Source organism: Sciurus carolinensis, chromosome 8, assembly GCF_902686445.1.
Source record: "Sciurus carolinensis chromosome 8, mSciCar1.2, whole genome shotgun sequence".
In the NCBI taxonomy this organism is placed as follows: domain Eukaryota; kingdom Metazoa; phylum Chordata; class Mammalia; order Rodentia; family Sciuridae; genus Sciurus; species Sciurus carolinensis.
This window is the reverse complement of record NC_062220.1, coordinates 129,152,453-129,175,809: the sequence shown is the minus strand read 5'-3', so window position 1 is coordinate 129,175,809 and position 23,357 is coordinate 129,152,453. Positions and strand designations below refer to the sequence as shown.

General features: G+C 44.2%; 1 protein-coding gene across 4 annotated transcripts in view; it reads left to right on the top strand.

Moving 5' to 3' along the window:
• Positions 1 to 2,713: 2,713 nt before the first annotated feature.
• Ascc2 (activating signal cointegrator 1 complex subunit 2) overlaps positions 2,714 to 23,357 on the top strand; it is a 40,239-nt gene continuing 19,595 nt past the window's right edge. Inside the window, exons 1-7 of one of the 4 annotated variants that reach the window (XM_047561017.1) lie at positions 2,714 to 2,805; positions 8,088 to 8,185; positions 13,346 to 13,504; positions 13,864 to 14,034; positions 15,335 to 15,464; positions 20,905 to 20,972; positions 22,217 to 22,327. In XM_047561017.1, coding sequence (XP_047416973.1) covers positions 8,105 to 8,185; positions 13,346 to 13,504; positions 13,864 to 14,034; positions 15,335 to 15,464; positions 20,905 to 20,972; positions 22,217 to 22,327 — 720 coding nt within the window. In that variant the 5' untranslated portion in view covers positions 2,714 to 2,805; positions 8,088 to 8,104. Of the gene's footprint in view, positions 2,806 to 8,087; positions 8,250 to 13,345; positions 13,505 to 13,863; positions 14,035 to 15,334; positions 15,465 to 20,904; positions 20,973 to 22,216; positions 22,328 to 23,357 lie in introns of all 4 variants that reach the window. The other 3 variants (XM_047561018.1, XM_047561019.1, XM_047561020.1) reach the window with 3 other exon arrangements.

Here is a 23,357-nt window from a genome sequence, read left to right as displayed (position 1 = left end):
CTATTTTAAGTTTTCTCAGTACCAAAGGCTGCTATATATGATTTCCTTCCAACTGATCACCAAGATATGGATTGTATTTTCTGTGTGCCCAATGTGTGTGGTGACAAAAGAAAAACAAAACAAAAGAGTTTCTGGCACTTTTTTTCTGTCCCCTTCATGTCAATAGGAGATCAGGTTTCTTAAAAAAGAAAGAAAAATAAAAAGAAACAATAAAGGGAAGAATACACTGGAATACACTGTCCTGACACAGCTTATGGTACTTGACTTCAGTTCTTCCTGGACTACAGACCCTTGAACTTGCCTCATGGAGCTTGGGAAGGTTCTTGTTGGGAGGATATGAAGGAACTTTGGAAACATACATATGCATTGAGTAGCTCTGTGACTCTGATCTAGTCTTTAAACCTCTCTACAGAAGGGGTATGATAATAGTTTCTACCTTTTACAAGTCCTATAAAGAGTCAAAGAAATAACATATGTGCAATGCCAGGTCCATTGCCTGGGATGAAGTAAGGGCATGACAAATGTGATCATTACTATCACAATTGCCTTTACCTCTCTGCACCTCTACTTCCTCTGCTGCAGACCTGGGTATGCAATGTTCTATGTCCTTGGAATGGCAGGAAGACTCTAAGATGGCCCCTACTGATCCCCACCTCCTGGTATTTATGCCCTGTGGGCAGGGCCTGTAACTTTCTTCTAACCAATGCAACATGGCAAAGTTAACACTACTTTCATGATTAGGTAAGATTGTGACTTCTGTCCTGCTAGCAGCAGATGTTTCCTACTGTCCTCTCAGATTAAAAACTTTGATGAAACAATTTACTATACTGGAGAAGTCCACATGACCAGAAACTAAGGGCAGACTTTAACCAAAATCCAGCTAGGAATTCGGACCCTCAATCCAAAAACCCTGAATGAACTGAATTAGGCCTATGGCCAGTTGAACATGGCCTGTCTTTGTGTATGTATGTGATGCTGGAGATCAAACCCAGGGCCTCATGTATGCTAAGCAGGTATTTTACCACTGGCAGTTATATCCCCAACCTGACCATGTGAACTCAGAGGCAGAGTCTTTGAGTGTGTGTGTGTGTGTGTGTGTGTGTGTGTGTTACTGGGGATTGAACCCAGGGGCACTTTACCACTAAGCTACACCTCCAGCCCTTTTTATTTTTTATTTTGACACTAAGTCTTGTTAAGTTGCCCAGGCTGGCCTTGAACTTGTGATCTTCCTGCCTCCGCCTCCTATGGCACTGGGATTACAGGTAGATCCTTTTTTATTTTGTGGTACTAGGGATTGAACCCAGGGGCGCTTAGCCACTGAGCCACATCCTCAGCCCTTTATATTTTTTAATTTTGAGACAGAGTCTCAGTAAATTGCCGAGAGCCTCACCAAGTTGCTGAGCCTGGCCTTGAACTTGCTATCCTCCTGTCTTGGCCTCCTGAATCACTGGGATTACAGTTGTGTGCCACCACCTTTGGCTCAGATCCATATTTAATTGAACCTTCAGATAAGATTATACTCCTGGCTGACACCCTGGTTGCAACTTTATGGGGGACCTGGATGCAGAGGAACTAGCTAAGCCATACTCAGATTCCTGACTCACAGAAAATGAGAGCTAATAAATATGTGTTGTTCTAAGCTGCAAAGGCTGTGGTAATTTGTCATGAAACAATATATAACTAATCAGCAACCTTCCCCTTTTTTTATAGACCATATCCCCTACTTCCTTAGTGCTCTTCATTTATCACATTGCCTTATAGCTGTTGGTTTTCTTGTTCCTCCTACAGTGTAGGTGTTCCTCCTTTCCTTGAGGAAAGGTACTAGACTGAGCATTTCTTGGTCCTGGGGGAGACAGTAGAGGCTCACACTAGGAGAGTATTGGGTAATATTTCACACTCCCTAGGACTGGGTTATGTGCTCCATTAGGGGCTTCCATAACATCCTAATGATAATGGTGATGATTGTTGTTGAAGCATTACTGTGTACCAGGCACTGAGATAAAGCCAAAGATGAGTATTTTTAACTAGCTTTCTGTTGTGATTCTGATCCATATCCGGGTTTGGGAACCATTAACCCTACATAAACCTGAGATGTTCTATGGAAAAGCTGCATCTGGCTCTCACGCTGCTTTTCTGCTTTAAAACAAAACAAAGCCAAAACTATTTTGTATTGCATACATACTGAAAAGTGCACAAATCTTTTGATGAATTTTCCAACCCATCTATGTAACCAACACCAAGATGAAGAGAGGGGACATCCCCGCCTCGCTTGTGGGCTCTCTGAGGTAACCACTGAGGTAATCACCATAACTGCAACATCACTCATTAGTTGTACCTATTCTAGAACTTCCTAGAAATGAAATCGCACTCTGTACTTAAGGTCTGCCATTTTTCTCTGAACATCATGTTCATGCTTTTGACTTGTTATAATTTCTCTCGTGCATTAAGTTTGTAAAACGGTGATGGTGAGGTGAAAGCCTAGGGCTCTGAGAAGCCCTCCGGGATACCATACTTGGATTTTCCAAGGGATGAACTCACGTAACCCCGACTCGACTGACAAGGAGGGGGCAGAGGGCGTGGTTTCCGCTAGGCTGGCTCCTCGGAAGGGCGGAGTTTCAAGTAAGAGGAGGAGGCCCCGGACCCCGCCTCCCCGCGGCAGTCAGTGCTAGGGGCGGGGCCAGGCCGGGGCTTCCTGTCTGCGCCTGCGGAATAGCCGTTTGACCCCGGAAGTGCGGGAGCCCCAGGAGCTGTCACCGTGATCCGCGGCGGCGGCGGCGGCACGACGCCGGTGGTGGAGCCGCCAAGGTGAGTACGTGGCTGGTCCCTGCCAGATGCCAGGACGAAGGCTCGGGAGGAGCCGCGTCCGTACCTCGGCGGCTTTGGCAGCCCCGGTTTCAGGCCTCCACCGCGGGATGGGTGCTTCAACCGCCCCAGGGATCGTGAGCCGCCCCCTGAGGCTAGTCAGCCAGAGCCAGGGGCCCCGGATTCGAAACTTGGCCCCAGAATGACCTTGGACGAACCGTAGTCTTCACACTTCGCTTCCGGGGCTGCAGTTTCTTTGGGGTTCATTCATTCGTACCGTAAATATTTGTTGAGCGCCTCCTAAGTGCCAGGCAAAGACTAAGGTTACAAACAGCAAGACAGACAGGACTTCTGCCCTCATGAAGCTTGCAGTCTAGTGGGAAGAGACAGCCAATGACGAGTGAATATACTTAAAGATGTAACAGTAACTGGGAGACTGACTCCTTGAGATGAGCGATCTAGGAAGGTTTCTGAGAAGAGTAATGTTCAATTGAGACTAGAAGAGTGATGGCAGTCAGATAAATTGAGGCAGCAAGATCCCAGAGGATGCTTGAATTCCCTGTTGGAATCCACAACTCCCTTCCTGAAGAAGGGAAGCCCTTTCCTAACTTTTTTGGCTTCTGCTGCTCTGCCTATGTAGGGGATACAGTGATGGACACAGATACAGTCATGATCATTGTCTCTTGTCCTTTTGGAACTTAAAGTCTAATCTTTTCTTAGTTAATTTCTAACCATATTTTAGATGAAGACTCAAATCTTCCTTAACTTTCCTCTAACCTCAAGTCATTTTTCTATATGAAATACTTCCTTTTTAAAAGTTTTTTAGTTGTTGATGGGCACAATACCTTTATTTTATTTATTTATTTTTATGAGAATTGAACTCAGTGCCTCACACATGCTAGGTAAGCATTCTACCACCGAGCTACAACCCCATCCAATATTAAATACTTCTTGAACCTTCTCTATACAGTATGTTATTGGTTTGTATTTGTATGGCTATTGGATTTGTATCTGTCATTCCCATAAAAACTGTAAGATCTTTGAAGGACAAAATCAGGTTTGTTATTTTCACACCTTAGTATTCTCCGGGTGTTGGTACCTACCCCATAGTAGATACTAAAAAGTCTCTGAACGGGTGAGATGAATAACACATTAGTGTATTTGCTCTCCAGTGGTTCATAGGTCTTTCCTACCAGTAGGTTATCATCATCTCTTTTTGATTATGTCTCTTCCCTACTTAAGTGACTCTTCACTGCTTTCAGATAAGAGGCAATTTTTTAGCATAACATTCGAGACTCTTTTTAAAGTGACCCTGTATCCCCTATCTGACTGTTCTTTCCTCATTTCTGTCATCCTCTCCTTGACCTTGTGTTTTCAGCAACACCAGATGCCTCCCTCTTCCTTCAAAGTCATACTTTTTATGGCTCTGAGTTTTTGCTCATTTTAAAGGATTTTTTATAAATTTATTTTATTTATTTATTTTTTAATGTGGTGCTGAGGATCTAACCCAGTGCCTCACACTTGCTAAGCAAGCACTTTACCACTGAGCCACAATCCCAGTCCTGGCTCATTTTTATTTTCTGTTTGGAATGCCCAACTTTCCTTTCTGGACTTCAACATCCAGGTTATAGCTCACCTTCTCTGGGACTTCCTTTTTCTTTTGAGCTCCAGTTTTGACAATTTCCTGTTATAGCTCCAACTTTGAATGGTAGTCATTTACAAGCCCAGGACCCTGGACGTCTTCAGTCAGTGTTTACTGAATAAATGAGGAAACCCAAAGTGCTCTGTCTGTGGTTGGGACTTGAATGATAACAACTAAACTTAATGGAGTGCTTATTATGCACCAGGGATTGTATTGAACACTTAGCACCAATCATTTCTCACAGCAACACTAAAAGATCAGGTCCTATTACAATTCCAATATTATAGATGAGGAAATCAAGGGTTAGAGAAGTTAAGGAACTGTCTTGAAGTCACAACATGTGTGGGAACACATGGAACCAGGATTTGACCCAGGCTCTAGGACTATATAGCTTTTTCAACTACCACACCAGCCTTACCCTAAATTTCTCTTGGCAGACATTGGTTTGTAGGAGTGAATGTCTTCTGAAAGCCAGTGCTATCTCTGTCTGTCTAGGCCTGGACTGTGGGGCCTAGAATTTAAAGAGTGGACCGCTGTCTCCTCATTCTGACTCTCCCCACCTTTGGCTTCCACCCCAGATACTCCCACCACCCTCTCTGGTAGATGAGCCTGGAAATAACTAGACTTGTGAATCATTTAGACTTCTGTACTGGTGTGAAACCACTAGTGTTTCTTTTATTCTCTTTTTCTTTTTGCAGTATTGAGGATTGAACCCAAGGTCTTGCACATACTAGGCAAGTGCTCTACCTTTGAGCTACATTTCCCATTCCCCTTTTTAATTTTTATCTTGACTCAGGGTCTTGCTAAGTTTCCCAAGCAGGCCTCGAACTTTCTGTCCTCCTGCCTTATCTGCCCGAGTGACTGGGATTATAGGTGTGCACCACTGCACCTGGATCCCGATGGCACCGAACTGCCCTCTCAGCATCAGTGGGGGTTAGGAAAAAAGGCTATATTTTGGCATGTTGGGTGCTGAAACCCTAATGTCAAGGCAAGAGAATTGGCATTAGATTCAACTTGGTCACTTATATATTTGCCTTGTATAAATCAGGATCAGGACTCTCTTAACATCTGAGCATATAATTCTTGTTATGCTTAGTTGGGTTGTTTAGAGAGACTGATAAGCTAGTAACTTAATTAGAAGTAACATACATAGCTAGATACAGTGGCATGTGCCAGTATGACCAGAGCTATTCACTCAGCAAGCTAAGGCAGTAAGATCACTGGAGCCCAGGAGTTTGGGGCCAACCTGGGAAATACAGTAAGACCTTGTCTCTTAAAACAAATAAACAAAAAACGAGACCATAACCAAGATTCCTGTGTACCTATCTGCTTCCATCTCCTTCCCTCTGTTGTACTGTTTTTCTCTGCACACTTTTCCCTGGCCAGTCTCCGCTAATGAGACTACTCAGGCTTTCCTGATGGGACTAGGGATCAAACCCAGAGCCTTACTCATGCTAGGCAAGTGCTTTACCACTGAACTACACCTACAATCCCAGTCCTGATTCTTTAGCCTTTCCTTTGGTAATGCTTTCCTGGCCCCATCCCCATCCCTAAGTTCCACTAGACACTACACAACATAGTATAGCAAATAGTTAAGAGCTACCCTGCTTCACTACCTGCTGTGAGATCTTGAGTGTCTTCTCTGAGCCTCCATTTCTTCACTGATAAAATGAGGATAATAATAGAGGCCACACAGTTCACAGATTATACTCAGGGCATAAAATTTTCAAAGGTCATAGTGGCTACCAGGCCTGGTGGCACTTGCCTGTAATCCTAGCAGTCCCAGTGGGTTGCGAGGCTATGGCAGGAGGATCACAAGTTCAAAGTCAGCCTCAGCAACTTAGTGAGACCTGTCTCAAAATAAAAATAAAAAGGACTAGGATGTATCTCAGTGGTAAAATATACCTGGATTCAATCCCCAGTGCCAAACCACATATATGTTCTGTGTGTGTGTGTGTGTGTGTGTGTACATATTCATATATACAGGTATATGAATAATAGAACCATCCTTAGAGCAGCAAACATGTAAAGCAAGGTAACATGGGTAAAGAAAAGCACTTAGAAAAGCACTCAGCACCTAAAAAGTATATTGCTATTCTTATCAGTCTGTCTTCCTTATTACCACAGTGTGGCCTAACATCTGAGATACTGAACAGCTGGTAAAACAGGCTGACCACACCCCTCAGTTTGTCTGAAGGCTCAAGAAGTGTTGATGTCCTCCTCTCAGCCTTGATCTGTCTTTGTGCCTTTTTTTTTTTTTTCTTTTTGATACTGGGGATATAACCCAGGGGGGCTTAACCACCAAGCTACATCCCCAGCCATGTTTATTTTTTATTTTGAGACAGGGTCTCACTAAATTGCTTAGGGTCTCACTAAATTGCTGAGACTGGCCTCAAACTTGAGATCCTCCTATCTCAGCTTTCTGAGCTGCTGAGATTACAGGTGTTCACCACCACATCCAGCTCTTTGTCATTTTTGAGGCCAGGCTGGCTTTTTAATCACATGTCTTTTGAGGGACCTTATTTCTTTCTTTTTTTTTTTTTTTTTGATTTATTTATTGTTTTTATTATTGTACACAGATGGGATACATGTTGTTTCTCTATTTGTACATGGCGTAAAGGCATACCATTTGTGTAATCATAAATTTACATAGGGTAATGTTTGATTCATTCTGTTATTTTTTTCCCTTCCCCCCACCCCTCCCACCCCTCGGGACCTTATTTATTTCCATCCATGATTTAGCCAACAAGTATGCCTCTCTTGTGGGTCAGGCTAATTGTATTGTGAAAAGAACATTGGATGGAAAGACAAGAGATCTGGGATCTGCCACTCTATGGATTCTTATTTTGTTTGGTGCTGGGGGTTGAACCTAGGGCCTTATGTATGCTAAGCTCATGTCCTGCCACTGAACTACACTCTCAGCTCCAGGTTCCTGGTTTTGAGACCATTTTAGGCCTTTGTGAAGAGGAGCTTGTGCTGGCAACTTTCTCTAAGTTTTCTCTTCCTCCCTTATCCTTCTGTTCATCAAACCTAGAGAGGTAAAATCTTAACACCCTCTACAAGCAAGTAAAGGCTCATGACTCTTAAAATAACTAAGATCTTAACCTTTAAAAGACTTATGATCCAGTGAGAGTTATAAGAAGAGTGTCCTCATAGTCATTAATTCATCAAACATTTGATGAGGTTGCATCTGCTCTAGGCCTGTGCTGTTCACAGGAAAGGTAGCAAGAGAAGCAGAGCCCCATGCAGTGTCTTCACTGAGGTCGTAGGCTACTGAGCAGAGCTGGAGCTATAATAAAGATAATCTAGGGTACTGGTGGTAGGTTGGTGGTAGTAGTGCCTGCCTAGTATGCACGAGGCCCTAAGTTCAGTCTCCAGAAAGAAGGAAGGAATTTTTAGCCAGTACCTCTCAAAGGGGGCAAGAGTAACCTGGAAAGTATATTCCTTCACAGTTGGGAACTACTGTGTTAGCGGGGGGAAGATCACTTTGTGTGGATCAGGAGGCCCTCATAGGAGCAACATAGAAGCAATGCAAGGCCAGGGGTTGATGTTTTTTGATTGGCTGTGGGATCAGCCCTGGAGCAGGCCTTGTCCCCAGGAGTCTGTGTGTCTGCTGTCTTCTTCCCATCCATATTCCTTTCAGGAGGGTCACGCAGCACAATGCCAGCTTTGCCCCTGGACCAACTCCAGATCACCCACAAGGACCCGAAGACAGGAAAACCAAGGACTTCACCAGCGCTGGTGAGCCGGTGCCTTGAGGCCGTTCAGCCTGATGTTATCAATCTTGCAATTTCAGAAGCAAAAAGTAAATTCCTTTCTTATCTGTTGCAAAAATGACCCAAGGGCCTTGGTCCGTAATTCAGTAGCTGAGACACTGCTGGGCCCTTTCAGGCCCAGTGTAGAAGTTTCCTCCCAAGCAGCAGCCTGAATTTGAGTAGTAGTTTCCATGTCACCACCCCAATGCCTCCCTCCCACCCAAAGCATTTAATTTCCAATCAGTCCGATGGCAGTTGTGACTCAGCCCAAGCGGGGCTAGAAAATGGATCTGGCTCCAAGCCGGGTTTGGGGATTTGACCCTGTGGGAGTGGTCAGGTGTCAGGTTGGACTTTTTCAGAGTTATCAAAGTTGCTATCCACACTTCGGTGGGAATCCTGATTTCAGAGGTTGGGCTGTGTTTTATCTTACCTGGAATAAGAAGCACCACGTACAGAGATTCCAGCAGGGCCTGTGAGACTGAAAACTAAGGAGGCTGTGAACCTGCTGATTCCCAGCTGCAGGGAGAGATTAAGACCAAGGAGAGGTGCCAGGCTACTAAAGAAGGAGATAGACACAGGGACTGGAGTCCCTGTACTCACTTGTCGATTTCCCAAGCATATGAGCTTACTTGAATACGATGGGAGGAAGTATTTTCCAGGGGCTTGCATAAAGTTCGTGGGAAACAAAATTTGGTGTTTTATTTCCTGCCATCTGGATAGCTTCTTATTACTTCCCAGTCTCTGATAATAGTCAACATTTGTAGCATACCTGGTCTGGGTCAAACCATTCTAAACACTTCACCTGGGTTATCTCATTCAAACCACATCACAGCTCTGTGAATTGATATTTTGATTGTCCCCATTTTACAGATGAGGAAACTGAGAATACAAGGTCACAGAACTAGGAAATTAGAAGAACCAGGATGGCACCAGCCATCCCAGAACCTGGTGCCCTTAATCTTTCTGTTATATAGTCTTTCTCTCATTTCCTTTTTATGACCTTGTTATATATGGAATATATCTTATCAGAAAATCTAGAATTGCACTGTTCACTGTGGAAGCCACTCAATAGAAAGTCATTACCACCTGTAGCTATTGAACACTTGCAATGTTGCTAGTACCACAAATGTGGCCTGAAGAACTGGATTTTTAATTAATAAATTTAAATGGATATAGCCCTATGTGGTGAATGCCTGCTGCATGGGCCAGCCAGATACAGAGATAGGCAGTTCTAATATCACAGAAAGTTCTGTTGGACTGTGTTGGCAGAGACTGGCTCCTTGGGTGGTTGGGTCTGATTTACCACCTCAGTCTTTCCTGTGTACCGAATGAATGCCTAGCTTGTTAACTGAGGGATCTAGGAGAGCAGGGGCCTGTTCCCTTCCCTCCACTTTCGACTTTTCAGTGCTAGGCACATAGTAGGCTCTCAGAAAACATTCAGTAAATGAAAGCCAGACCTAATGCCAGGTGCTAGAGCTATAAAGAGAAAGGATGTTCTTGGCCTTGTCGGGTACATGGCCTAAGAGAGAAATAGACCAGTGGCTTTTTGACAGTGTGTTCAGGGTTGTGATAGAAGACCAGACTATGACATGAGTTAAAACCTGGGGCTGTTTCTCTAGACCAGTGGTTGGGAGGCGGGTGGTAACAGAAAGGTCCTGGGTTAGCAGGAAGGCACATGCAGCCAGGGTAGGATTCTTGGAGGAAGTGAATTCCGAACTGGTTATTGGAGGATGAATAAGCACTAACTGGGCAGAACAGTGGGAGAAGGGAGGACCTGGCTATAGAACCCAAGTCTGCAATGCCAGATTGTTGAGAAAGCCTTGATCTTATACCAACCACTAATAGTTACTTGAGGTGGCAGCAGCATAGCAGAGCTAGTGAACACAGGCTTTGTATGAATCTCACGCTTGCATGTATCACACATGTTCCTTGATCTCTGTAAGCCAGGATGCAAAATATGTAATGATGGGCCTAACTTTGTGGACTGGCTGTGAGAACTAATTGAAATATCTGAATTACCACTGTACATGGGACCTAGCACACACAATAAATTGCAGTTTTGATGGTGATGACAAGAGCAACATTGAATAGGGGGAAGAGGGATGAATGGAGGACGGCTACCTGGTTGAGAAAGGTGAAGAATGTTATCCTACAGGCTCAGGAAACTCTTGAAGGATTGTCCTGAGATATGTACCTGCTCTATTTTGTCTGTTAAGTCTCAAATTGGGGCCAGAAGATCCCCAGCAGGGATCTTTATTGAGTAACTGCTATTCAAATAGCAAATATTTGAAGACCTACAAGAGATAATCTGGGGCCAGAATGGGTGAATGGGCTCTTGAAGACGAGGCGAATATAAGAACATTTGGAGAACAGAGCAAAAGAGTTTCTTACAAGATACGTGAAAGTCTGATGGGCAGCAGTTTTTCTTATTGCTTCACCAAGCAGATAGGAAACCAGGCTCTCTGAAAGGTGGAATGGACTTGGATAGGAGAGAGGATACAACTGCTGCTCCCCTGCTCTGGAGTCTTCAATGGCCTTTCATTACCTACAGGGAAAAAAAAAAAAAAAAAAAGGTCCCCACTCTTGAGCTTGACATTCTTGACATTCCAGCATCTTCAGACTTTGGCAGGATCTGGTCATTTGTAACCTCCATTCATTCCTTTGTTCAGCCAGAAAATGTATGTAGAAAGTTCACTCATTACCAGACACTCTTCAAGGAACTGGGGTTGCAAAGGTGGGCAAGACTCTAACTGATCCCAAGACCTACAGCTAGTGGGAGTCACTGTTGAGAAGTTAGTCACTCCCTTTTATGTAACTCTATTAAGGTATCATTGAAGGACAGTGAACTTTACATATTTAAATTATGCAATTTGTTTGATTTTGACATTGGTATATACCCACAAAACCACCACAAGCAAGACAATGAACATTTCCACCTTCCCCAAAAGTTTCCTTGTACTCTTCTCTAGTCTGTGCCTTCCTCTCTCCCTGTCCCCAGCAACTGCTGATCTGAAAGCACTCTTGGTGAGTTCAACAAGTGTCACAGTCAGGTGAGCACACAGCTTGGGGAAAGCTCGGGTGAACTATTCCAGCTGGGGTGGGTGTCAGAGAGGCTTTCTGGAGGAGGTAAATTCAGAAGGGCAAGCAGTTAGGCTGCGATAGGACATAGATCATTTAATAGGTCTACAGCATAAGCTTTGTTTCAGATTCTGCCTTGATTACCTCCTTAACCCAATGACCTTGAGAAAGTTCCTGAACCCTACTGGGTCTTTGTTTCCTCCTCTGTACAATGGGGTGAATACTGTCGCCCTTTTGACTGGTTGTAGATAAAAAAGAAGTGGGCTGTGGCACATGCCTACTCAGCAACCAGCACAGGGCAGGTCCTCAGTAAATGGTGGCTTTCATTATTATGGTTCCAGCATTCTCCAAATTCATCTCCCAACACCCAATGCAATCTCTGCACTTTTTAATGACCCATTTTTATACTTCCGTAAAAATGTCATTTCTTCTACCTTAAAATCCTCTTGCTCCTCTAATCTAAGGCTCAGCTGCCTTTGGAAGTGTTCCCTTGTCCTCCAGGCACTGTTAATTCCCTTCTGTGTTCCCTGTGTTCTCTGTCAGGTTTGAGTGGTCACCTCCTGTGTTCAGCGCTCCCTTGGTAGCTTAGATGTACTTTCCCAGGCCCCATGAGCACCTGGATTCTTTTATTTACATGCTCCCTCACCTGGTCCAGTGGGAGCCCAGTAAATGTTAGTAGGTTTGCAGGGAAAGTAGAATCACAAGGGTGTGTGTGTGTGTCAAGGGAATGAGTAGCCTGGCCTGAGAGGTGGCCTAAGAGGCAAATTGCCAACAGATATAGGAGGAGGGAAACTTGGAAGCCAAGGAGATGAACTTAGGCTCTAGATAGTTGTTTTGAATGTGTTACCGTGGATAGACTTTCCTTTTCAACAGATATGTAGTTGGAATCCCAAAGACTTTCCCAAAGACACCACAGTTTGAAAACTCGCACTGGGTAAGTGAAAGGCCTGGGTGGTTCTTGAGGAGTGTGATCTGTTAGCCTCATTTGTTCTATACCCCCGGACCAACAGCCCCAGAGTGGGGGGACCATGGTTGATAACAGCTGAGGTGTTGTCTGGCCTTCCTTCTATTACCATTTCCCCTAGAGAAAGCCACCCTATGTAGACAGGGCGAAAACTGAGCCTATCTTCTTTTCTTTATGGTGAACAAAGAGGTTTGTTCATGGCATAGTGAGGCCTGAAGGAGAGAACTTGTGACTCTAAGCTGAGACCTGTAACTACTTGATTAGAATCTTTTCTTCTAAAAAAATTAGTGAGGTTTGTTTTTTCTGGTTATTAAAAAAAAAAAAAAGTACTATGTTGCTATTTGTGTCAGAAAGAAGAAACAGACCCAAACAAATATTTCATATGGCTGTATTTAATGTAAATATCTAGAAAAGATCTGCCAAGACACTCCGCGAATGGTGAGTGGTCCCCTCCGGGAGGTCACAGGATGGGGGTGTGGTCTCAGGTGTGATTTACCTTCTCTGTAGCATTGTTTTGTTCCTTTTTTTTTTTTTTTTTTTTTGTGCTGGGCCTCATGCACATGCTTTACCACTGAGCTATACCCAAGCCCATGCTGTAAGTTTTTAAAAGAAAAGACCCTCTTGTTTCACTTGGATCATTAAAAATTAATTTACAGAATAATACAAGTTCACTGTTTAAAAACTGGAAAACATGTCAAGTCACAATCCCCTCTTCTCCAACCCAGAGATAACCCCTAATAGCTTTGGGATTTCATTGCCCCAACTTTGTTTTTTAAATCTGGACCAGTGTACAAATATATACTTTAAATAACCCTAAAACCAGTTATATTAAATAGAGTTTTGTGTCCTGCTTTCTTTTCCTCTGACCTTTCCCCAGGCCCCATGGCATTAAATACTCTCCCCAAACATGGTTTTTAACAACTGCCTCGTGTTCCCTGGATGCAGCCATGCCCCCTTTGTTAGATACACTTGGTTCTTTATGCTGAAAAGCTCCTTGGAGGGTCACCGGTTGGAACAGCCAAGTGTTGTCATTGCTGTGGGTTGGCAAATGGGCCCTCACTGACTAACCTCTGCCACGTTAACACGTGGTTTTTGGATCCGTAGCACCCCGAGCAGAAGGCAGACCGGTATTTTGTGTTATACAAACCGCCCCCTAAAGACAACATTCCTGCCCTAGTGGAGGAGTACCTGGAACGCGCCACCTTCGTAGCCAATGACCTCGACTGGCTCCTGGCCTTGCCTCACGATAAATTCTGGTGCCAGGTAACATTCTATCAAAATTAACACTAAGACAAAGCCCATGACATGTCGTTGCTGTTGTTTTTCTTCCCCCAGGAGGTGCTTTTTTGTCTACTTCTTACACTGGATCCTTAACAGCAAATTGTGGTTTGGATCTCTCTGTCTCATATCACAATCTTAATGATGTTTACACACCTTCCAAAATGTCATTTTTAGAAACATGTGTTTAGCCCTCAGCTCATTCGTACCCCCTTGGTCCCTTGGGTTGGAGTATTTGCAGTGGGCAAGGGCTGATGGGCCATGAGCCCCTGCTCAGTCCACCTGTGAACCCTTTCCCCTCAGAGATAAGATAAATCCTTCCTCTCCTCTGTCACCTGGCTTAGGTTATCTTTGACGAGACTCTGCAAAAGTGCCTGGACTCCTACCTGCGTTATGTCCCCAGAAAGTTTGATGAGTGGGTGGCCCCCACCCCTGAGGTTGCTGATATGCAGAAGCACCTACATCGAAGCGTTTTCCTCACCTTCCTCCGCATGTCCACTCACAAGGAATCCAAAGTAAGCCTCTGATCCCATGACAGGTCAGCATCCAACACCTGACACCTCTGTGGGGACTCTCCACCCCTGGGAAGCAAGGCTCTTAGAAGCATCAAGTTTCCTCTTTGTCTTGCCTCGGGCCTTTATTCCCACTGTTGCGAAGAAATCTGTGCCACCTCCTTTATCCTCTAATTCACCAGGCCATCTGCATTACACCCAGTGTTTCATCAATGGGAGCCAAGGGCCCTTAGCCAGGTGACGTGTGCCTGCCTTTACTTGTGCGTCAGAGGGTAAAGACATTGATTCTGACTTTTTAAAGGAACTTGTACATCCTTTTAAAAAATCATTACTGGGCTGGAGACATAGCTCAGTGGGAGAGCACTTGCCTAGAATGCACAAGGACCTGGGTTCCATCCTGAGCCCTGTGGTGGCGTGGGGAGATCTTTCTTTATTTTATTTTATTTTATTTTTTTATAGACCTTTATTTATTTTTATGTGGTGCTGAGAATCGAACCCAGTGCCTCACACGTGCTAGGCAAGTGCTGTATCACTGAGCTACGATTCCAGTCCTCTTTCTTTATTTAAAAAAAACTTTTTTAGTATGGAAATTTTCAAATATATACATATATTTATGTAAAATTTCTACATACAATGAATTCCATGTACTCATCTCCCAGCTTTAACAATTACCAACTTTTTGTCCATTTTGTGTGTGTGTGTTTTTTTTTTTTTTTTTGCGGTGCTGGAGATTGGACCCAGGGCCTTCAAGCACTCTATAAACTGAGCTATATCCCCAGCCCTTGTCCATCTTGTGTTTTATCTCCAGGTTTTTTTCCTGGAATTATTTTTGTGAAATCTAAGATATTATGCTGGTTTACCAGTAAATGTTCAAAACAATCTCCCCTGTCTGTGTTATGGTATGTTTGAACTTCTTTCCCACACCCAAAACTGGGGATTGAACCCATGGCTTCTCTACCTCTTAACTATATTCCCAGCCCTTTTTGCTTTTTATTTTAAGACAGGGTTTCCCTAAGTGACTGAGGCTAACCTTGAACTTGTGATCTTCCTATCTTAGCTTCCCCATTCACTGGGATTACAGATGTGCTCTACCATGTCCAACTGTGTTTGCTTTTTATGTTAAAATGGGGAATAACTGTTGTGCTGTGTCTGCTCAGACATGTATGTCCACCTGTGGACAGACCATCATTGATTAGCTGGTCCCCAGCTGAAGGCCTGAGGTTGTTTCTCATGAGTTTGCTATTACTATACAATGTGTTAACATTTAGTCTCCATTCTTTCTCTCTCTCATCCTTTTTCTTAGGATCACTTCTTTTCCCCCTCTGCATTTGGAGAAATCCTCTACAACAACTTCCTCTTTGATATCCCAAAGATCCTGGACCTCTGTGTGCTCTTTGGAAAAGGCAACTCACCATTGCTACAGAAGATGATAGGTATGTAGGATCCAGGACCTGGGGGGATGCACAGAGAGGGACCCCAGGCATCAAACCAAGGGTTACAAAGGTTAGTGCTTGGATGGCACATGGGATTTGGGAGAGTAGGGATAGGTAGTACTGGAAAATACTTGATAGCTATATGAGTGTTAACTCTGAAAGAAGGACCTAGGTGGTAGTTGGGCAGTAGAAACCAAAAAAAAAAAAAAGTATACCAGACAGTTCCTCAGGGATCTGGGAGTCTTAGTGGTAGGCCAGGTGTCAAACAATAACAGGACTGGGGAAATTTACTTTGGCAACGGGAGTCAGAATAGCAGGGACAGCTAACCTTCATTTGCACACGGCCTGGGCTGCTGGCATCCAAGCACACCACATCTGTTATCTCCCTTGAATCCTTACCGCAGCCTTCAGATCAGTGCTCTCATCTTCCCTGCCTACAGAAGAAACTGAAGTGAAACTGTAAGGGATTGCCTGGGAGCACATGACTAATTAGTAGCCACGTTGGAACATGTGGCCGTGGAGACCTGCCCTTCAAGTTCTTGTTCCTTCTGTTGTTCTTGTTCTTTTCTATTGCTTGCTTCAGGGATGATGGATCTGCCTTGAAAAGGGCACAATTTGCAATGTTACTGAGAGAAAATGAGGACAGAGTTCCTATCTTTTGGGTTGTGAAAGGAACAAATGTTAGCAGTTGAATTCTGTCAGGTGGCAGTGGTCTGGAAGTTTCAATCAGAAATGGTGGGATGCCACAGAGGGAGTGCCCCAATGGAATCCTCTTTGAATTGCAGCCTGTGGTGTTGGCCCTGGCACAGGGAGGTATTTATCTGGACATCGCCATCAGCCCTTCTCACCCTGAGATCGGAGGACACAGAATAGACTTCTTTTTTAAAAATACCTTTATTTATTATTATTTTTTAATGTGGTGCTGAGAATTGAACCCAGTGCTTCACACATGCTAGGCAAGCACTCTACCACTGAGCCACCAGCACCAGCCCCAGAATAGTCTTCTAAATCTTTTTATAAAATCGAGTTATCCCTTGTGATGGTCTCCCTCATTTCCTTTCCTCTCTCCCTCTTTTTTTCCTTCTTCTTCCCTCTCTCTTTTTTTTTTTTTAACCTTTCTTCCTTTTTCCTCTTAATATTTGAGGTAATATGTTAATTTAGAAAATTTTTATACATATTTTCAGTTGTTGATGGACCTTTATTTAATTTATTTTTTTATATGCAGTGCTGAGAATTGAACCCAGTGCCTCACACATGCTCGGCAAGCTCTCTACCACTGAGCCACAACTTCAGCACCTAATTTAGAAAATTTTTGAAGGAGATAAAGCATAAAGAAACAGGAAAACAATTACCAAATTACTACAAGAGACAACTATTTTTTTCCTTCCAATTTTTTTTTTTTTTTTTGACACTGGGGATTGAACCCAGAGATACTTAACCCCTGAGCCACATCCCCAACCCTTTTTATTTTTTTTAAACAGGGTCTCACTAAATTACTTAGAGCTTCACTAAATTGCTGAGGCTGGCCTCAAACTTGTGATCCTCTTTCATCAGCCCCCTGAGCCACTAGGATTACAGTCTTGCACCACCACACCCGGCCTTTCAGTCGTGTGTGTGTGTGTGTGTGTGTGTGTGTGTGTGTATTATACTGGGGATTGAACCCAAGGGTGCTCTACTACTGAGCTACATCCCCAGCCATTTTTATTTTTTATTTTGAGGCAGGTTCTCACTAAATTGTCCAGGCTGACCTCAAATTTATGATCCTCCTACCTCAGCCTCCTAAATTATAGGCATGTGTCACTGTGCATGGCTCTCTATTTTTTTAGAAGACATATTTGATCATTACATATATGAAATTTGTATCCAGCCTTTTCATTGGAACACCTTTGGTTTCTCGACTGATCATTAGTTGATCTTTGGGAAGACCCTTTATAATCTTACTGGTGACTGAGAAGATGATTGAGTGAACAACAGAAGGCATGATTAGTTAGGGAAACAATTACTAGTTTGGTTAGAGTGGAGCAATCCAGGAGAGCAACAGCAGGAGATGGGAGGGAGAAGCTGGCACCATTTGGCAGGGCTCCATGCCAGGCTTCAGTACTGGAAGTGACTAAGTGACTAAGATGGCCTGCCTCAGAGTCGAATTACTCAGATCTCATCCCAGCTGTAGCACTGGTCCTGTCCACTTAACCAAGTCAGTGAGCCCCTCGAAGCCTCTGTTTTCCCATCTGGAGAAAGGGAAAACTAATCCCTTCCTCATCCGGTGATTGTGGGGATTAAATAGGTTAGAAGTATGAATCGCACAGTACCTGGCATGACATAATTACTTGGTAAGTGAGTTCTTACTGTGATGAGGCCATCAAGCCTCCAGGAGTTTGGAGCAGGGCAAGGAGCCATCTGGTGACAAAATTAATCTGGGAGAATACAGGAGGGCAGGGTGGAGAGAGGAGGCCTTATAGGAGGCAGGTGCATTAGCTGATTGGCTACTGGAGCAGGAAGGGACCTCCAGGAAGCAGATTAAAGCAGGGCTCAGTGAGGTCACTGGAAAGAAAAGTCTTAACAGTTCTGGAGAAAACTATGTTGATTGCAGGAAAAGGACCATCAGGAGGTGGGGAGCATGGGTTATAAGTAGATGCAAGGTCATGGTAGGGGTAAGATGGCTGTGAATCCAGGGGGAGATGTCATGGTGAGGGTGAAGCAAGAAAGCTCGGCCTGCCTCTGGGATCCCCAGACTTTCAGATTTTATACATTTTGAGGTACATTTAAAGTGTTCTCAGACTCCCAAGTTGAGAACCCTAAGCTGGCTTATTAAGGGGAATCTCTTCTTTGACTCCTGGAGTGTTAATAATACAAAAGAGGTCAGAACCAGACATCCGAGACCCTTGCTGTGTGTGTGTGTGTGTGTGGTGGTTGATGCAAAGAAGGGCCCTGCAGTCTCCGTCTCTCACCCTCTTTCTTTCACATGCATGCACGCACATGGCAGCTCTCTTTTCAACCCTTGAACAGAAGGCACACAGGCAGCCTCCACTTTTAGTACCACAAAAGTTCTTGGGCAAAGCAATTACTTGTAAAAAGATCAACAAGGGAGAGAAGGCAAGAGAAAAGGAACTTGTTGATTATCCTAAGGGCACAAACCTAGTCCTTACCCTGACTTCCTTTTTTTTTTTTTTTTTTTTCTTTTTTTTTTTCAGTAAACTCTGAAGCTGGCATTATGAATCAGCAAGTATAATTTTAAACACAGGGCCTTTCAGTTAGTCTCTCTAGGGGTGGCTTTGCACACCTGGAGTGAGCTGAGTCTTGGCATTTTCAGGGACTGCGGTGATCTGCTTGGCAGAATCTCCCATTCACCCTGGGTTTCTGAACCCCTTTCACCTGAGAAGGGGCAGTTAAAAGACTGTCATTTCAGACCCCTGCCTTTAAGAGATCAAGAGCAGGGGAGGTTTTCACTGTCATTGAGTCAGTTAAAGAAAAGGAAAGGAACTTGGACGCCCCAAGGTTAAATTGTGAAATTTGAGTGATTTTTTTCCTTTTTTTTTTTTTTTTTTTTTTTTTGGTACTGGGGGTTTAACCCAGGGACACTTGCAACTAAGTTACATCTCCAGTCCTTTTTAAAGACTTTTAAATTTTTGAGACATGGTCTCACTAAGTTACTGAGAGCCTCACTGGTTTGCTGAGGCTGACCTTGAACTTGTGATCCTCTCATCTCAGCCTCTGAGTTGCTGGATTACAGGTGTGTGCCACCACACTGGGGAATTTGAGTGATCTTGATACTTGAAAAAAACATCCTTGTGGAGCTGGGGTTGTAGCTTAGTGGTAGAGCACTTGCCTCACATGTGTGAGGTACTGGGTTTGATCCTCAGCACCACATAAATAAATAAAATAAAGGTATTGTGTCCATCTACAACTAAAAATTAAAAAAGAAAAACATCACTGTGTCTCAGGCTTTAGCACTGGCAGACTTATGAGAGAGTGTCTTCCCCTTGCTAGGGTGGTCAGAATGCCATGGAGAACACTGTGTGGCCCTAGAGGGTGCAGGAGGAGACTTTTCCTGTTGCCCGTCTCCTGTTGTGTCAGGAGGCAATGTCTGGAGGTGGTGACACCTGCTTTATGGTAGAATTAGCTCTGGAGATCATTCCAGGGAAAGGGAGGGGACAGGGCTTGTTGTCTGAGGTTGAGGATGGTGCGTGGGAGGACTGCAAAGCAGGGCATGGAGAGAGGGTGGCCCCGAATGCCAGGAGGGTGCCAGAGCTTACCAGGGTCTTTTATGCTATGGTCAGCAGTTCAAACTTGACCATGAGCATCAGGACAGGAGCACTTTCAAGGAAGATCAGAGGTGGGAGGATAGCTCAGGCATCCCTTACCTGTCCAGAGGAGGAGGAGGGCAGGTGCACCTTTGCAGGTTAAAGGATTGGCACCCATCTGAAGGTGGTAGGCATTGAGCAAGCCCAGACTGGTAAAACTCAGCATTCTGGAATCAAAGAACAAGGTGGCATCCCGGAAAGTGTTGACTTGCTTACTCATCCAGCCCCATCTAGCCTTTGATCTTATTCATTTTTAGATATTCTGGGATCAAGGTTATCCATAAGGAGACCATGGGCAGACCTGCCCAGAGACAGAACATTTGACCACAACCTTAAATGCAAGACTTATAGTGAGATGAAGAAACCTGGCCTCTTTAAGGGCATTGGCATTTCTCATCATCCTGTCTCCATCTATCTGTATTCTCCTCCCTTTTTCCCTCCTTCACCATTTGGGCAGTGGAACACTTGGTTTCTGTTCCAGTTTCCATATGCTCTAACCTACGCAAGCATAGCAGCAGCAGTTGGAGAATAGTAAACACTTGAAGATTAGCTCCATCTTACAGGAACAACCACAAATGTGCACTAAGTCCATCTCCAGGTCCTTCCCAGGCCTCTTGTTTTGGAGTAGGATGGATTGGGATGGTAACATATTCAAAAGCAAAGGGTGAGAGAATTTCCAGAGAAATTTCTTCCTGGAGTCTGCTCACATTTTTAGAGGTGTGACCTGGCAAGAACTGGATTGTTGCGTTCAGGTTTCTTGAGCAAGAAGATCATATTTCCTAATTTTCCTGGATGACTACCCACTTCCAAAGCTGTCATACAAGGCATGGTGCCTAAGTATGATCACTCCCTGGGGGTGGCAGGGCGAGCTAGTTTGATCAGAGCAGCATTTGGTAGGCAGAGGCACTTAAAGAGTTAAATTGTACTGTTCAAGGTCCCTCCCCACCTTGGAGAAGTTACTAGTCTGAGCCAAAGTTCAGTGTAGCAGGGCCCAAGGCCAGGACTCATCCTAGGTCATAGCCACGGAAGGCTTAGGGAAAAGGAGAAAGGTCACAGAACACGGTGGCAACCATTTGTAATGTGGCCTCTCCATTTCTTCCTACCTTTTTCCACTTCTTACCTTTTTCTTTTCTTTCCAGGAAACATCTTTACTCAGCAGCCAAGTTATTATAATGACCTGGATGAAACCATGCCCACTATCCTTCAGGTACCAGCTCTCAGCCCTAACCAGAGGAGGTGAATTGAGGAGACAGACCCCTGCCACACTCTTGATGGTGTTCTTTGACTTTTTCGGAAGAGTCAGGGAAAAATGTTCATTTCTGGTGCCCCTCTCTAGACCCATCTCCCCAGATGCTTTCTTGTCTTGCCCCTGACCACCCCTCTTCAAATTATCCCTTTCCCCCTCTTAACAGGACTGAAATTTAAGAGCTGTCTGGCACTCATACAAAAAGAGCTTAGTTTGCATCATGTGTTGTTTGCCAACAGCCTCATGTCTCTAAGGATATCCCTCTAAGAGACCTGTGTTTCTCAAATAAGAGCTTTAAAGTTTTACAAAATCATTTCATGAAAAAATAATATTCATTGTAGAAAATTGGGGTATATTAAAAAACAGAAATAAGAATATTGTGGGGCTGGGGTTGTAGCTCAGTGATAGAGCCCTTGTCTAGCATGTAAGAGGCATTGGGTTTGATCCTCAGCACCACATATAAATAAATAAATGAAATAAAGATCTATCAACAAGTAAAAATAAATTTTTAAATATATATATATATATATATATATATATAAAATAATATTACTATTCCTCATAATCCCACCACCAAGAAATGCTGACCATTCTCAATAACCTTTGGAATAGTTACATGCTAGTCTACCTGAAGACAACAGCATTGTCAGTTCAATAGTTGCCTGGTTTTACAGTGGTCTCGGTTTTCCCCTCACTGTTGATTTGTATTTTATTTCAAGATGGCTCCCATAAATATCCATCTACAAGAGATCCAAAAATCCATTATTTATTGCTGACCGTGTATCAAATATTCATTATCATGTACTCGTTCAGCCTATCCAGTCAGACCATATCTGCAGGATTCTCAGGGCCTTACATACATGTTGTGGGGTTTTTTGTTTGTTTGTTTTGTGATGCTGGGGGTCCAACCCAGGGCCTCACTCATGCTAGGCAAGTACTCTACTGCTGAGTCACATCCCAGCCCCACTTCTCCACAATTCCATAAGAAGGATGGTTTCTCCATCCTCTTCTTACATAGTTTACTCTAACCCACTCTCTGAGAAAGTCATTGTCTCAGTTGGTATCCTGGGAACATGATATGTTTCCAAGATTCCAAGGCAGTTTTCAGATCACCTGTCCCTGACTGTGAGGTGGTGGCGGTGGAGGGGTGGGTCTCAGATGATGATTCAACAGGATGTGGGAGAGTCCCTTCTTGCCCTTCACAGGTCTTCAGCAATATCCTCCAGCACTGTGGTTTGCAAGGGGATGGGGCCAGCACCACACCCCAGAAGCTTGAGGAGAGGAGCCGGTTAACCCCCAGTGACATGCCGCTCCTGGTGAGATTGTCCTCCAGCCTGTCCTCTTTCAGTTGAGTCCTTCTAGCCAGAGACTAACTGCCCCAACGATGGGAAGATTGCCATGATAGAGGTCACAGTGGCTTCTTCCCTTGCTCACAGCTTCTGTGACCCAGTGAGCAGGTGGTTCTTCCCATCACACAAGTGGAGAGCGTTTTCAGCAGGCTTGCAACTTTCTCTGGGAGCTTCATTTATAAAGTACTGGAAAGAACAGGGAACTAGAGTCCAAAAGACAGGGATGTAATCCTCACTTAGTTCAACTCAGTAGGCTCATTCATGCTTTTTTCCTTGAGTCAGTCATTTATTCAGTGAATTTCTTTTGAGGAGTCCCCAGCATGGACCAGGCGCTGGAGGTAAAGCTCTAAGCAAAAGCAGACACAGCACCTGCTCTGGCAGAAGTTAAGAGTCGAAGGAGGATGACAGGCAGAAGGTAGACATTTAAGGAACCTGGGACATGGTTCAGGCACTGCCCTAAGCACTGGAGACAGAGCAGGAGCAAGGCAGCTGCAGACAGTACTCCTGGAGCTTGGGATCTGGTGGGGAAAGAGCCATTAAATGAGTGTTTCAGGAGGGCATGTGCTGGTGCTGTGGGGACAAGTCATTTTACCCCTCTGAGACTCAGTTTCCTTAGCTCCAAAGTGAAGATCCTAACAGTGGCCCAGCCTACTTCCTAGAGTAGTTGTTAGAGTCATTGAATGAGCAAGCATCCCATGTCCTATATACTCTCTTCAAAATGTGAGGGGTAGCTGGGCTTGACATTCTTGTCCTCATCATCATGGGCCTTCTTGTTGTGGGACCAGAGGTGTTATGATCAGATTCAGAAGAGAGACTGTCTTATCTTAAAATAGAAATGACCCTAACTGTCACTCAGTGAAGCCCCCTGGAACTGCAAGTGCAAGACCTAAGGCTTAGAATGTCTAGGTGGCTCTCCCACATTGCACTTTTAGAGATGAACCAGCTAGGTGTACTTGGAGCCTCTACTGTTCTCTTCCCTTTCACCCTGAGCAACTCT